The following is a 14,415-nucleotide window of genomic DNA, read 5'->3' on the forward strand; positions in this document are numbered from 1 at the left end:
TCATTGTCTTTGTGAAGTATTGTGTACTGTGCATACCTCACACACTGAGTATCCAATTCCAAACCCTTGCAATAAATTGATATCCCAGAGAAGACAGGCACATGAATTCTGTTGTAATTTCTCAATGCACACAAAATTTAGCTTTTTAGATTCTGCTGTGATCCATTAAACATGTACTGGAATCATGTCTGAAAACAGTGTACATGCATTCAAATCAATCTTATTGTTGAAACGCTAATGAACATCAGGGCCTTCAGTGAGTTATAACCTTTTATTGCTGGTGGAAGGTGTTGAATGGTTCTCAATGGAAGCCAACCGATTTGATGACTGGCTGTTAAATGTTGGAGTGGCTGAAGTAAACATTTTTTCTTATATTTATTTACTTTCATTTTATGCAGATGGGTATTGCTTGCATATGTGTGTGTGTGCCATGAACATGCAATGCCCTCAGAGACCAGAAGAAGACATCAGATCCCTTGGGATAGGAGTTACAGGCAGTTGTGAACCACCATGTGAGTGCTGGAAACTGAACCTGGATCCTCTGGAAGAACAGCCATTGTTTTTAGCTACTGAGTCATCTCTCCAGCCTCCCTGAGACAGCAGTAGAATTTGCTGTGTTGACTTTTTCTTTCATGGAGGATTTCTCTGCGATGGGTAACACCACTCAACAGTTTGTTATATGCAGCAGATCTTTTAAAATTGTTCAAAAGCAAACCCTTGTAAACCCCATGCCATGTCATCTGCTAAGTTTATGTGAGATCCTAAAGTCCCCTCTATTATCACTTCAACAATGTTCACAGTATCTGCACCAAAAGCAGATTCATGCCAAGGAATTATGATACTGCCACATTTAGGTGTGTCTCTCTACACATGGTCTCCCAGACCCTCTCCTCCTGCATGCTCTTTGCAATTGACCAGAGCATCATTGTGTGGCATGTGACTATTTGTGTGGTCATGGATAACGATTACTGGTCAGGATGGTTTGTAAGGGGCCTGATCAAAGAGAAACAGAACCTCAATGGGAAAGCATAGTGCATTTTTTCTTCAAGACAGCATGAAGATATACTGACCTCAAGGGAACAGAATGGGCCAATGACCAATACTGACCAGCCTCTGGTATTTGTTAACACAGTGCTGGGATGATGGGAACATGATTAAACCAGTCATAGGAGCAGATTTATATAATGCATGGGCCCCTTGGCAAGGGCTCCTGCCCACCAAGATTGATGTAGCTGACAGCATGGGAGGCTAGTAACAGAGGCTAATGCTGAGCCCTGCTGTGGGACCATCCATCCAGGAACCTAACCAGCTATAGCAGAAACCTTGCATCTGATTAATGTGTACAGGTTCTACCCTGAAAATGGCAATGATTCATCTTAACTGGAACAAACAATTTCCAGGTGTGAGTTTGCCATTTTTGGCTCCAGTCCCTCAGCCAGCACCATTTCCTGGGACCCCTTGCTGTAATGTCCCACTTCACTTCACTGTAGAATAGCAGATGCACTGCAGCAAATGAGGCATGTCGCTAGGTTGTGCTCCTTCAGAAGAACAAGATGGCTGGAGGTTCAATCCTCGTGCAGGGAGAGTCTCAGTCAACAAGGCAATTGAGCTTCCTGGCCTAGCTTAGGTGTTGGCTGAGGCTGGGGCAACTGTAAAATGAGGATTTGAGGAAGGTGAGCACCATTTACAGACTCAAGAGCACCCATAGCCACAGTGGTTGGAAGGAGATTGAAGCTTTCTCTTATGAGTTTTCTGGGGGTGAGGTGGGGCTCAGAAGACTTCTAGGATTTTCTAGATCAAATGTGAGCAAATGCATTTGAACAGAGATAAGAGAGGACTCTAATGGTGTCTGCTGTGATGCCCAGGTTTTCCCTCTCGTTCAGTGTGTGAGCTGCCAACAGCTCTGACTAGGTCTCCACCACAGGACCTTCTCCTGAAGCCTTGAGCCATGACAAGAAATGGGGTATATAAGAGCCAGGCCCCACACTTTGGGTTAGCCTTATTCTGGTGCTCTTTGCAGGATTAGCTGACTGTGACTACATCATGACAAAAATTATCTGTTTTCCTCACTTTACAGTACTCTGTCTGAATATTATCATCCAGGAGTTTCCTTCCTAGAGAGACCAGTGACAGCCCAGGCCTTTGTTGGGAGTCTGTATAGTGGACGAAGGCTCCAGCATGCACAGTGCTGTGTACAGCAGACTTTCTGTTCCAGAGACAATTCATGCTGTGATCTGCCAGAGGTGAAATGGAGTCAAGATTCTTCAAAAGGTAGGAGAGAAAGCTTGTTATGAGGAGTGTAACCAAATCCTATTCAATCCTTCACATAAAAAGGGTGTCTCTCCTCTTTGTTCCTCTTTTCTGATGTCTCCTTGATATTTGATTGGCACAGGAGGTATCTGTGGACTGCCCAGTGGGCTGCCCTAAGGCTACTTGATGGCTGCTATGTGTCTCCAGAGCATGCATCTCATCCCTGGTTGGTGTGGAGAGATGGTCTTCTAGGCTATAGAAGAGATAAAGGGCTTTTATGTGAAGTCAGGAACATTTCTTTCTTGAATGGGAGCTATTATGTAGTTGCTACTAGAAGCTGTCTTGCAGAAAACTTTCTAGAAAGGTTCAGTATAAGATAGACTAGGGATCCTAGTTACTCAGCATGTAGTGTCCTCTGCCAGCCATGAGTGGAAATCATGATTTCATAAAGAGACTGCTCTCACTGTGGATGATTTTATAGGGTTATTAGCTTGAGTCCTTAGTTTCCTACCCAAAAGAAAGTATCAGACTAACACTAAAAAGACCCCAAATAACAATAGGAGAGATCATTTACAGTTGTAAACTGAGATCACCCACCTCCCAAAACATTCTCCCAAGTGATGCTGAACTCTTTATTGCCTTGTGTCATGGTGACCATGGTCCCAGGAGAGCTTGGTGTGGTGGTGTCACTTGGGGCTGTGTAATGGAGTGACCCTACTCTACATAGCCTAACCCAGCAAGCTTCAGGCCAGGACTGGCCGTTTCAGATGATGCAGTTATATAAGTAAGCAGCTACAACCTATTCAACCCCTGCGGACAGAGCTGGTCTCAAAGGCTAGGCACCAGAGTTATATGAAGGCAGATGCTGGTCCATCTGAGATACTGAAGAACACAAATTTGAGTTGCTTACCCAGGAAGCATGTCCCTTCATGTCCCTTCAGCTGGGTTCTCTCAAATGTGTGAAGCTTGAGTCTAGTGCCTTTCTTTGTAGGCTGCTATGTTAGAGAGTAGCTTTAATTGAAGCTTGGTGGAGTTTGGGAAGTTTCTGTCACCAGTTTCTCAACATGCAGCTCTTCTTCTGGCATTGGACTATTGTAGTTGCCTTCTCCCTGTCTATCTACCAGCAATCACCCCCGCCCCATGCACAGACACACAGTTTCTTGCCTACCTAATGTAATTTGTCGACTACTTCTCCCTCTTCCTCTCAACATTCTGCCCATAGCCACCTGTTTTTCCTGAAGTTTCTTTAGCCACAAACCTTCTCTTCTCACTAACTGGAAACAGTGTGTGTTCTGACCAGAGTAATGGTTTACTGACCAGATTGTATCTGTTTTCTAAGAGAAGTTGGTCATAGCTCACATTCATTCTGAAAACTACCCCAATTTGGGTGATGAAAGATTATGTTCACCCTACTTAACCACATTTTGAACTCCCCAAGCTGACAGCCTGGTCTCCATGTTCTTTCCTGGTTTTCCCACCACCTCAAACATATGTACCTAGGGGAGATAGCCAGTGAATTTGATAAGTGTCACTCACTCCTAAGTATTGGCTGAAGCAATGACTCTTCTCGGTCTGGATGGTTATGCCTCCTGGAGACCCCCACTGTTTATGCATCTACACATAGCTTAATCTTGTGATACCTCATCTTTTAATATAGACAGAACCTAGAATCACATAGGAGGGATGCCTCTGGTCTTGTCTGTGAAGGGATTTCCAGAAAGGTTGAAATGAGGAAGGAAGATCTACCCAGGGGGAGGGGCAACACTATTTATAAGCCAGGATGCTCAAGCAGGAGGAAGTGAGTGAAATGCTAGTCTGCATCAATCTTGCATCCTGACTGCAGGTCCTGTGAGATCAGCTGCTTTGTCCTCCTGTAGCTGCAGATAAATGTGCTCTTGCCATATTGTCCACCACAATGGATTTTACCTTCAAATTCTCAGCCAAAATAGGCTCTTCCCTCCTTATGATGGCTTTTGTCAGGTAATATGCCTGTGAAGCCTTTATCCAAGCCTGCCGTCCAGGGTCACCTGGCTTCTCATCTTTCCCCATGTTTGCATTGTCTGTGTGGTCTGGGTTACAAGACAGAGAAGTAAAGTCCATGTGGGAACTTACCACAGGTGGTTGCAATGGGTCACAGGGGATACTTGGAACAAGCATGACCTTCCATCATGGTGGAGGATCCCAGCAGAGAGACTGACTGAGGATCCTGAAATTGGGACCATGTTGATAGGAGCAGGTCTCACAGCCTGAGCACAGGTATTATGGGGGAAGCCTACAGAGTGACTGGATCAGTGTGTTTGTGTGTGTGTGTGAGTGTGTGAGTGTGTGTGTGTGTGTGTGTGTGTGTGTGTGTAGTTGAGACCTTGCTAATAGAAGCAAGAATCCTAGGACCAGAATGGAACATCTGGATTTCAATAGACACCAGCCAAGTCAAAGAGTCATTTTGTGAGAAGCACAGCCCCACCTCACAAACAGTTCTCTTCCCACTGCCAGCATTACCCCACCCACGCAGAATGAGATTTCCACCCCCTCCCAAAAAAGAAAAGAAAGAAAAAGAAAAACAAACAAACAAAATACCCCAACACAAAAACAAAAGACACAACTTAGTGATAATAAGATGCAAGAATTTTATGAATGCCCAAACAAGTTCATTTCTATTTAACACCACACACCTTATATCCACAATAACAACATCCTCTTGACAATACAAAAACACTTCCACAATGGTGGGCTTTACCAGGTAAATGGGGAGACCACAAGAAGACTTAATCAGGACTCACACAAAAGAATCTCCTCAAAGGTTTAACTCTTAAAAATGACATGTAGGAAAAGGTTGTTGTGAAATATTTTATTATGTATAATTAGTTTATACTAATACAAAACGCTTTGGCTTAGCATGGTGGCAAATGCCTTTAAAATCCCAGCACTTGGAAAGCAGAGACAGATAGATCTCTGTGACTGGTCACCTATTGAGTTCTAGGCATGGCCTACATATTGAGTTCTAGGTCAGCCAGAGTGATCCAGTGAGACACTGTCTCAAACCAACAAACAAACAACAAAAAGAACAGCTATCAATGAAAAATAAATGTAACATGTTTTAAAATATTAATAGTTTAATTAGTATATATTAATTGTGCAAACGAATGGATTATATTATGACATTTTCACACATGTCCATAAGCTGCTTTGATTGTATTTACCTTTTAATTATCCTCCATCCTATTCCATCGCATTCCTCAATAATCTGGCATCTACTTTCATATCCCCCTTTAAGATTTTGTAGATTTAAGAAATTACACAATCTTTTCGAGTCTAGTTCATTTCACCAAACATAATGACTTCCAGTTCCACCCATAACTAAATGAAGCCGAATTCTTGGGGAATGATGTTGAGATGACCCAAGAGCAGATCTTGGGAATGGAGATTGAATCAAGTGTTTCTTTGGCTCTGGTTTAGTCTCAAAAGGCAGGATTGTTTACGGTTTCTGAGTTTGGAGGATATGGTCCAGGTGCTTAATGGCATCCTGAACCCACTTCTGCTTGGGATCAGCACAGATATCTTTGCCCAACTTGGTCTTGAAGCTGCAGAAGAGAGCAAACAGTCAGGAGGATACTCTGAAAAGTCTCCCCTTTCCTCCTCAGACCCTCCTGGATCAGTTGCTATGGGATGTAAAGGTCACAGGGGTACAAAACAATAGACAGAGGAAGGATGGGGCTCCAGGCTTGGCTTCTGCTCTTGATGGTCCAGTATATTTTCTCTCTACTTGAAAGATCTAACTTGGCCAGGAAACAGCTCCCGTGGAGAGAGCTGGGATGAAATTAGTTGTGCTATGAAAGCTCATGGATTGGGTTACAGCTGTCAAACTGTCTGTTTGCTGTTAATCAGGACACAGCTCTTGACTGTGTGCCTTGGAAATAAGTTTGGAGCCAGAGGTTTGTGTGTCTGGGTGGGGGAAGGGTTGTATACTCACACTATGGCTTTCAGGGTGCATCTGCTGTTGGTGATTTTTTTATAGCTCTTCAGTAGTGGCTTAGGGATCTTCTTATTGGTCATAACAAAGCAGCAGGAAGCTGAGATAGAGCCTAAATTTGGGGAGAAAGAAATGGATAGGAGAATGAGCCATCTGTGATCCATGGGTATTTTCAAACAGGACTTTGTAGGAAAAAAGTTAGGAGAAGGTAAGGGCGAAATCAAGGTAGAGGTGAAATAATGAAGCCCTGTACCTTTGATGTGGGACACTCCCCTCCCCCATGGTCCCCATCACCTGCAACACGGTGTAACGCACATTATATTGGTTAAACTGTGGTATTTTGTTGAGCTTGCTGAGAATCTGGCCCCGGAGGAAGCCAGATTTCATTTCAGACTTGTCTGGAGGCGAAGGGGGTGCATGAGCATCTAACTCTGTGGCAGAGGGGAAAGAATAGCAGAACAGATGACAAGGGACAGTAGTGTGTCCTAGAGAACAGCTAGAATGGAGACTGTTCCTAACAGGACATGGAGAAGCTTCAGCCATGCAGAAGTACTCAGTGGGAGACTTCAGCTGACTGACTCAGGGGCTTCCACAGTCAGTTTCTGCTGGTTTTCAGCTCCCAGTTTGATGTTACCTTTCTCTTATATTTTCTCTCCAGGGAGGGGCACTCTACTCTGTCCCTGGGAACACCAATTGACAGCTTCAGCAAGGCTCCCTCCCCCAGGTTGATTGCTACTGGGTGTTTTGAGCACTGGATCTGAGGGTATCCTGCTCCTACCTCTGTGTGTGTGTGTCTTTTATTCTTAATATTACTTTGATTTGGTATGTGTTTAAGAAGTACTCTGCACAAACCAATGATATGGAATATAATTGTTGGCAAGATTTGTGAATTGCCATTTCTGTTTTAGAGGAGTGACTCTCATAAAAAGTGAAAGGAGATATACACAATGGGGGGCCAGTGATGGAGGGAGTAAAGATGCACCCATGGACCCCTGCCTTCTCATGTGTCCACCCCTAAAACAGGGATCAACCATCTTCTCTGCCTAAAACTATAATCTCGAGGTTAACATGTAAAGATTTTGCCTCTCTGTAAACATTTCCTTTGGCCTTTTCTTGTTTATAAAGTGTTCATTACTGATCAAGGCCATTGATTTCCCTGCAGTCTCTGGCCATAGCTCTAGAGCATTCTCAGGATGGTAAAACCAGAGAGGAGAAAGGTAAAAAAAAAAAAAAAAAACTTAAATGGTAAGACAGCTTGCCTTAAAAACAATAGAAACAAACAAACACAGACAAACAAAAGCCCAAAGTAAAAAACCATGGTAACTTAGTAATATGTATGGTCAAGCATACACAGTAGCATGTATATAATTTACATTCAATTCTTATTTACAGAAATGAATTCTTAAAGTAACTAGATGAAATGGAGGATTTTAAAAGAATGTAAATATGAGGTTAAATTTTTATTAAGTGGGAAATTTTTTAAAAAATAAATATGGATTTTGTGTGATAAGACAAAATAATAAAAGCTCAAATCCAAGTTACATGAGGTATCAATGAATTGTACAAGGTGCATGGAGGATGGGACTTAATGATCCTGTAGGTTTGATGACAGGAAGTTCTTAAAATTTCTACAGGTATTGATCTGCTTGTGGCAACATTTACAAAAAATCAAAAGCCAAATATGCAATGTAGTTACTTGTGTCTTTGCTAAATTTGTTAGACTGGTTCATACTTGGGAAAACTATGTTTTAGCAAAATCAGGATTCGTTTAAAAATTTTTTGTTTAACCTTTATTTAAATGTCACACAAGATTTAACACAACTTGGAGGTCTATAGCAGCAGGAAGAAGGCCAGAAACTAGAGCCAACATTTTAGCCTTTGGCCTCCAAGTTAAGCTAGGACCTGGATGTGGGAATCTCTCCAAATCACCAGTCCTCTCTATTGGAGAAACCATGGACTCTCCAGAGACTGGACTCTAAGCAGTACACACCCCGCAGCAACAGACAGTCTCCAGAGAAGGATGTGTTTCCTATGCTTCCAAAGGAAGCCATATGGTCAGCAAGCTCTGAGCCATCCTTACAGAGAGCACAAGTAACAGGAAACCAAGGAAGTAAACTAATGGAACCAAGGCGCTTCACCCAGCACCCAAGAGCAATCCCCTAAAGAGTATCCTGTGACTTAAAAAGAAGTTTTTCTGTGGTTAACCACATAAACACCCAACACATAAAAGGTAGTGTAACCACAGTGAATACAGTCATTCACTGGCTTTGGCCAGTTTAAAAGGGGCAAGCTGTCAAATTCTGTTACTGACTGGTTTCTCCTGGCCAGTGTTAAGCCCTATGTTCCATAAGATGGTCAAAACTATCAAAGAAGAAAGGCCCACTATAAAACAACAAGCCAGCTGAGGGCTTAATGCTTTTCCTTTAAAAGATACCTCCCTACACACACACTCCAGATAAACACCCAGCCATATCCATTTACTTGTTAGCAAAAAGTTTCTTACACTCCCTGACTCCTTCAATGGCTAAAGAGGTATGTTTCTTCCATAAATCATTCATAAGACAATAGACCCTTCAGCATCTTTTTATTTTAATTCTACTTAGTTTCTTTGATCCTTCATTTATGACTGATGCCACCCAGATTCTAAGCCCTAAAACTTCAAATGAGCAGACAAAAGCTGCTAACTCCTCATCACCAGGTTCACCTCCTTCTACTGAGGGCTGCCAGTATATAGTGCCATACATTCATCCCACAGTGTGTTAAATCAATCCACTTTACTTGTTCGCAAGTAGTAACAGAGATGGCAGCACCATATAACAACATGCAGGCAATTTAAGAGCTATTGCTAAATTGTTACTTCTTGTTTGAGATCACTGCAAGATGGCTCTGGAAGTGGACTTGCCCATCCCCTCCCCCCACCCCACCTCCACACCTCAGTTTCTGACAAAAACATCTCTATCTCACAGAGTTCTTCAAGATCGCTTTGCTCTGTGACAGGGAAGAAGGAACAGCCAGACACCCAGGAATGAAATATTATGCCCTTAAGAATAGTTAAAAAACGACATATTGCCAAGAGAGCTTATCACCATTTATCCCCTGATGTAAAAGTACTTATTGCTGGAAAGAGAAGCCAGATGTTGAGCCATGGGAAAGCTCATCCATGGAAGTACAAAGAGGGAACTCCCTGTTTGTACTTTCCAGTCAGATTCAGATGGGCATTGTGAGCCCCCAATTTAACTGTTCTTTCCGTTATTATTTGCTCTTTGGTTTGGAAACCTCACCTGAGAGACCCTATCTGTTGGGAACCCCAGACGACTGCCTTAAAGGGGCTCCCCTAGTCAATTCTGCTGAAGGTTTTGGACAATAGAGTTGATATTTTGTGCTCTCTTTCTCTCTCGCTTTCTCCATGTGTTCCTTTACTTTGGCTTGCTATGTACTTAATAAATGCACTCATTCAAAATCCCAGACATGACCATCAAAGATCATTCTCTCCTGGCCAGAACACAAGACACAGAAAGGCCCCATCACTCTGATACACTCCTCATTAAGAGGAGGAGTGCACAGTGATGTGATAGTCTCAGAACCAGTCATCAAATATTCTCCATTGTCTGTTCTCTGTGCACAAGTAGGCTTTCACTCTTGGCCACTTTTGTTGGCTGGAGGCTTTAATCGGTTTTGTTCATAAGGAAGAAGATGAAACGGCGTGCGATACTTCTGAACTAGCAAGTGTTGCCCATGAAGCTCTCCTTTCCTTTGCTATCCTAACCAGCCCGAGAACCTGAGTAAGAGGTACAAAATCTGAGCACATGCAATGAGATTATTTGCAATGAGCCACGGTTGATTTGCATTAGCTCACATCCAGAAAGGCAAGTCATCCAAAGACAGGAAAAAAGGGGTAAGACACAAACACCTACAGCAGGTTCCTGAACGGAGTCAAGATGTCAAGATGAACCCATTTGAGAGGGTGTCTTGGGATCCCTTCCCAGTTTTGCCAGTTTTGCTGTCTTAGAATCCTGCAGAAACTTTTCCCCCAAAATAGGACCTTCTATGTCACACTGTCCAAATGTTCACTCTGCCATACCCAGACAGTGTGAGGGGAGACTGTGGATGCACTTGGCACCTGCCTCAGTGTGTGTGTGTGTGTGTGTGTGTGAGTGTGTGTGTGTGAGTGTGTGTGTGTGAGTGTGTGTGTGTGAGTGTGTGTGTGAGTGTGTGTGTGTGAGTGTGTGAGTGTGAGTGTGAGTGTGTGTGTGTGTGTGTGTGTGAGAGAGAGAGAGAGAGAGAGAGAGAGAGGTGGATCACTGTCAATTCTCTGATCGAGGTTCCTTGTCCCATCTTTGAATTGCAGAGTTAGCAGTGAATCTCTGAGAAGTTCTGCCTTCTGGATTGAGTAAATGCTGACATCCTTCAAAGGAAGGAAGGGACTTACCTGGGTGAGCCAGCACCTGGGAGGTGAAGGCAGCGGCCACAAGCAGCAGACACAGAAGCACTGAGGAGATCTTCATGGTGGAGGGAGACAGCTGGAAGTTTCTGCACTGATCTCAGGCTCTCTGCTCTGCTGGCAATTCTGTCTACCTTTATAGGGAGCAAAGTGGGTGGAAGCTTCCAGAGAAGACTTTGCCTGCACAAGGTCATGAAGGAGGGGTCTTGAGCAGCAGAGCACAGGCCAGCTCTTGGAAAGATAGCAAAAAACAAAGAAACACAAACCCATGGGTGGGACTTGGCATCTGCCGGGGATGGGAGTGTAAAAGGAAGAGATTATGTGATTATGAAATGTAATTTATCATTATGCAGCATGAAAAAGAAGACATGGAATGAAGTCACATAGGGGAACCAGTGGATTTTCAGAGTCCTCCTTGGTCTCTGTGTTAACATCATGGGAGGCAGCAAGTATAGGGATAGCTTAGAAAACTAGGATCATATAGCTTGAGCTACACACAAGACAGACAGACAGACTCTCTCTCTCTCTCTCTCTCTCTCTCTCTCTCTCTCTCTCTCTCTCTCTCTCTCTCTCTAAGTGGTTAGCAACTCAGGACCACCACCTGTACCAAGCTATGTACACATCCTTCTCCAAAGAAAACAATTGCTTCCTTTGCCCTGGTAATCCCTTCCAATTCCTTAGCAACCCCCTTTTCCTGGTTAGCAACTATTCAAATACATTCTAGTATACATCCTGGGACCAGGAGTAGGGGTGCATCTGGCTTGGATGGGCAAGTGACATCCCCAGCATGAACTTTTAGGGAAAATTCTCTACTACCCTATGCATTAGATGAAAATTAGATGCATCACGGGGAAGGACTATGTGTAGCAAGCAAAGGTTTACACAATCTAAGCCTACCAGTCAAAACAGAAAACTACCCAACGGCCCTGCCCTGTCAGTCAGCTCCACCTGCTGGACCCTCAGAAGGAAAGCCAGGGAGTATGATGACTTGAGACTCTGGAGCAGTCTTGCTGAGAGCCCATTGCTGACATGCAGGTTATCTGTACTGTCTGCTCTCTGCCTTGTCCATTTCGTGGTTTTTGTACCAAAAAAAAAAAAAAAAAAAAATCAAAAACAAAAAACAAAGCAAAACAAAACAAAACCCTCTGGCTGCTTTGCTCTTGCTCACCCTGAGCGCAGCATTCCAAGAACCCCACCAAAACTTCTGATCCAGGCAGCAGCCACTATTGACAAGGAACTTTCAGAAAAAAATATGAGCTAATGCCTTCTGACCTTGACTTTCCTCCACTAAAGCAGAACCCTCTAATATCTTTATTTCAATAAATACATCTTAAGTGAATTTGATAGCCACATCTAATTGAAAATTGCTGATCTAGGAGATGGTAGATTAAAATGAAGGAAAAGACAAGACTGAGTAAATATCTTAAATATTTAAAACTAAAATAGCAACTGATAACAATGTGGTGTGATTGCCTGGTGTCCTCGGGTAAATAGGAACAGTAGGCACCTCACACAAAAATACAATTTCAGAAACCTTTAAACAAACTTAATGTGGGCAACGATGGTCATCTGTTCTGGCACTTCCTTTGTCATCATCAATAAGAACATCAATTGAATATAATCACTCCAAGAACATCTTATGATAAATAGAATAGTGCATTTTTGATTGCTGTCCAAAGACCTCTGGAAATATTTTTTAAAAAGTCATTAGCTGCAAAAAATCTTGAATTTATTCCATTTCATACTTAGGGTTCATTTTTAGCAACAAAATAGTTGGCAGGTGACTCAAACTCTTAAACTAGAATAATTGAGGATAAGAAATAAGAGGCATTCACTTGGAAATAACAGAAAAATCATTTAAAATAAAACTCAACAAGCTTTTGTGATTATAAAGAACCATACATTGTTCATAAATTTAAAAATTGACAGATTTACTATAGAAAAGGTTTGCAGAGGGAAAAAACAAATACTTAACAGATGAATATAAAATTTTAATTTAATGACATTTTCTTCCTATGAAAAATGTTTATTTTGGTTACTGTCTTAGTCAGTGTTCTAGTGCTAAGAAGAGACATTATCACCACAGCATCTCATAAAAGAAAGCATTTTAATTGGGGCTGACTTACATTATCACCGTGATGGGAAGTATGGCAGAATGCAGACAGTCATGGTGCTGGATCTGCAGGAATCAGGAAGAGCTAGCCCCAGAGCTTGGCTTGAGTTATTTAAACCTCAAATCCCACCCCAATAGCACACATCCTCCACATCTACCCCAACAAAGCTACAACTCTTAATCCTTCTCAAGTTGATCCACTCCCTGATGACCAAGTATTCATCATATGAATGTGTGTATGTATTCTTGTTCAAACTACTATAGTTACCAAATCAAAAGAAAATCTGTTTATAAGAAAGCATTTTTCTTTCTCCTTTGAGGATTTTATAGATGAATATAATGGGTTTTGATTATACCCACCTCCTACTCCCAATCTTGACCTTGGTTTCTTCAGCATTTTAAGTGTCTTTGCTTACCAGCTAAAGTCTTTTACTAAAAATGAAAACAAACTCCAGTATATCAAATACATTGTCCTGGAGCAGATATGTATGTAACAGAACAGGTGACTAGTGACTTCATATCATAAGGACTCAGGGGACACATGGAAAGACAGCCCTCTGGTTTATCTTCCTCTGAACACACACACACAGCAGACAAGGTGTTTAATGGCTTCAACACATCACAGGCAAGGAATACAAGAGCTGCTTATATTCCTCCTGTGTAGGAGCAGCTGTGAAGAGAGCCAACGCCTTAAATATGGCAGCTGCAGTAACTTACTGTGTTGAAAGCTAGCACAGGGGCACCATGTGGTTTGTTCCTGGCTTTTTTCTGGGGCAATTCCAGATCAGATTGACTGATATGTAAGTTACATGGGAAGACGTGTTAAGAAGGACTTAGGTTAGAAAAAAGGCAATGCTCTGGTCCACTGGTGATGTCTGTTCTAAGTATTGGACTACAGTGATCTTGCTGGCCTACAAACACCATCTGCGGTTAGTCAACAACTACTTAAAAGGGGGGCATATAGAAGCCAATATACTTAATCTTTCCTGTTACTTGCTGCTCCATTCCAGGTGACCTAGCATTGTAGGAACAGTGGATCAAGGATGCCAGAAATGCCATGATTCTGTTACTGATAAGCTTCATGCTATAGGCAGCTTATCTACCCTCCCTCTAGTAGGCTAAGATGGGAAGGATAACCAAGCCTACCTCAAATGGTTACTATGATGATTAAACCCATTAATAAAGAAAGTACTTGAATGTAAAACAAGGGATAACCAGGCTACAATCCACAGTCCCAGAGAAGTTAGGTAACAAAGAGGACCCTAAGAGGGATGCATGGATTTCCCTGGAAAGGGGAAATAGATGAGATCTCTTGGGTAAACTGGGGGTGGGGGAAGGTGAGGGGATGGGAACATGGGGGATAGGATTGATCAAGTTGGGGGCAAGAAGGAGAGGGGGAGTAATGAAAGAGATATTTAATAGATGGGGTAATTATGGGGTTAAGAAGAAACCTGGTGCCAGGAAAACTCCCAGAAATCCACAAGGATGACCCCAGCTAAAACTCCCAGCCATAGTGGGGTGGGTGCCTGAACTGGTCTTCTCCTGTAATCAGTTTGGTGACTACCCTAATTGTCATCAGAGCCTTCATCCAGTAACTGATGGAAGTAGATGGGGAGATCCACAGCCAAGCACTGGGCTGAG

The 14,415-nt window shown here is 42.7% G+C and overlaps 1 protein-coding gene across 1 annotated transcript; it reads right to left on the minus strand.

The window, feature by feature from the left end:
- Positions 1 to 5,083: 5,083 nt before the first annotated feature.
- Positions 5,084 to 10,907, minus strand: LOC127218792 (eotaxin). Its single transcript, XM_051179779.1, has 3 exons — positions 10,650 to 10,907; positions 6,221 to 6,332; positions 5,084 to 5,831 (listed from the first exon to the last, which is right to left on the minus strand). The coding sequence occupies exons 1-3, from the start codon at positions 10,723 to 10,725 to the stop codon at positions 5,726 to 5,728; spliced, it is 294 nt and encodes a 97-aa protein (XP_051035736.1). The 5' UTR covers positions 10,726 to 10,907; the 3' UTR covers positions 5,084 to 5,725.
- Between the last annotated feature and the right edge of the window lie 3,508 nt (positions 10,908 to 14,415).

The sequence above is a fragment of the Phodopus roborovskii genome, unplaced genomic scaffold (genome assembly GCF_943737965.1).
Source record: "Phodopus roborovskii unplaced genomic scaffold, PHOROB, whole genome shotgun sequence".
NCBI lineage: Eukaryota > Metazoa > Chordata > Mammalia > Rodentia > Cricetidae > Phodopus > Phodopus roborovskii.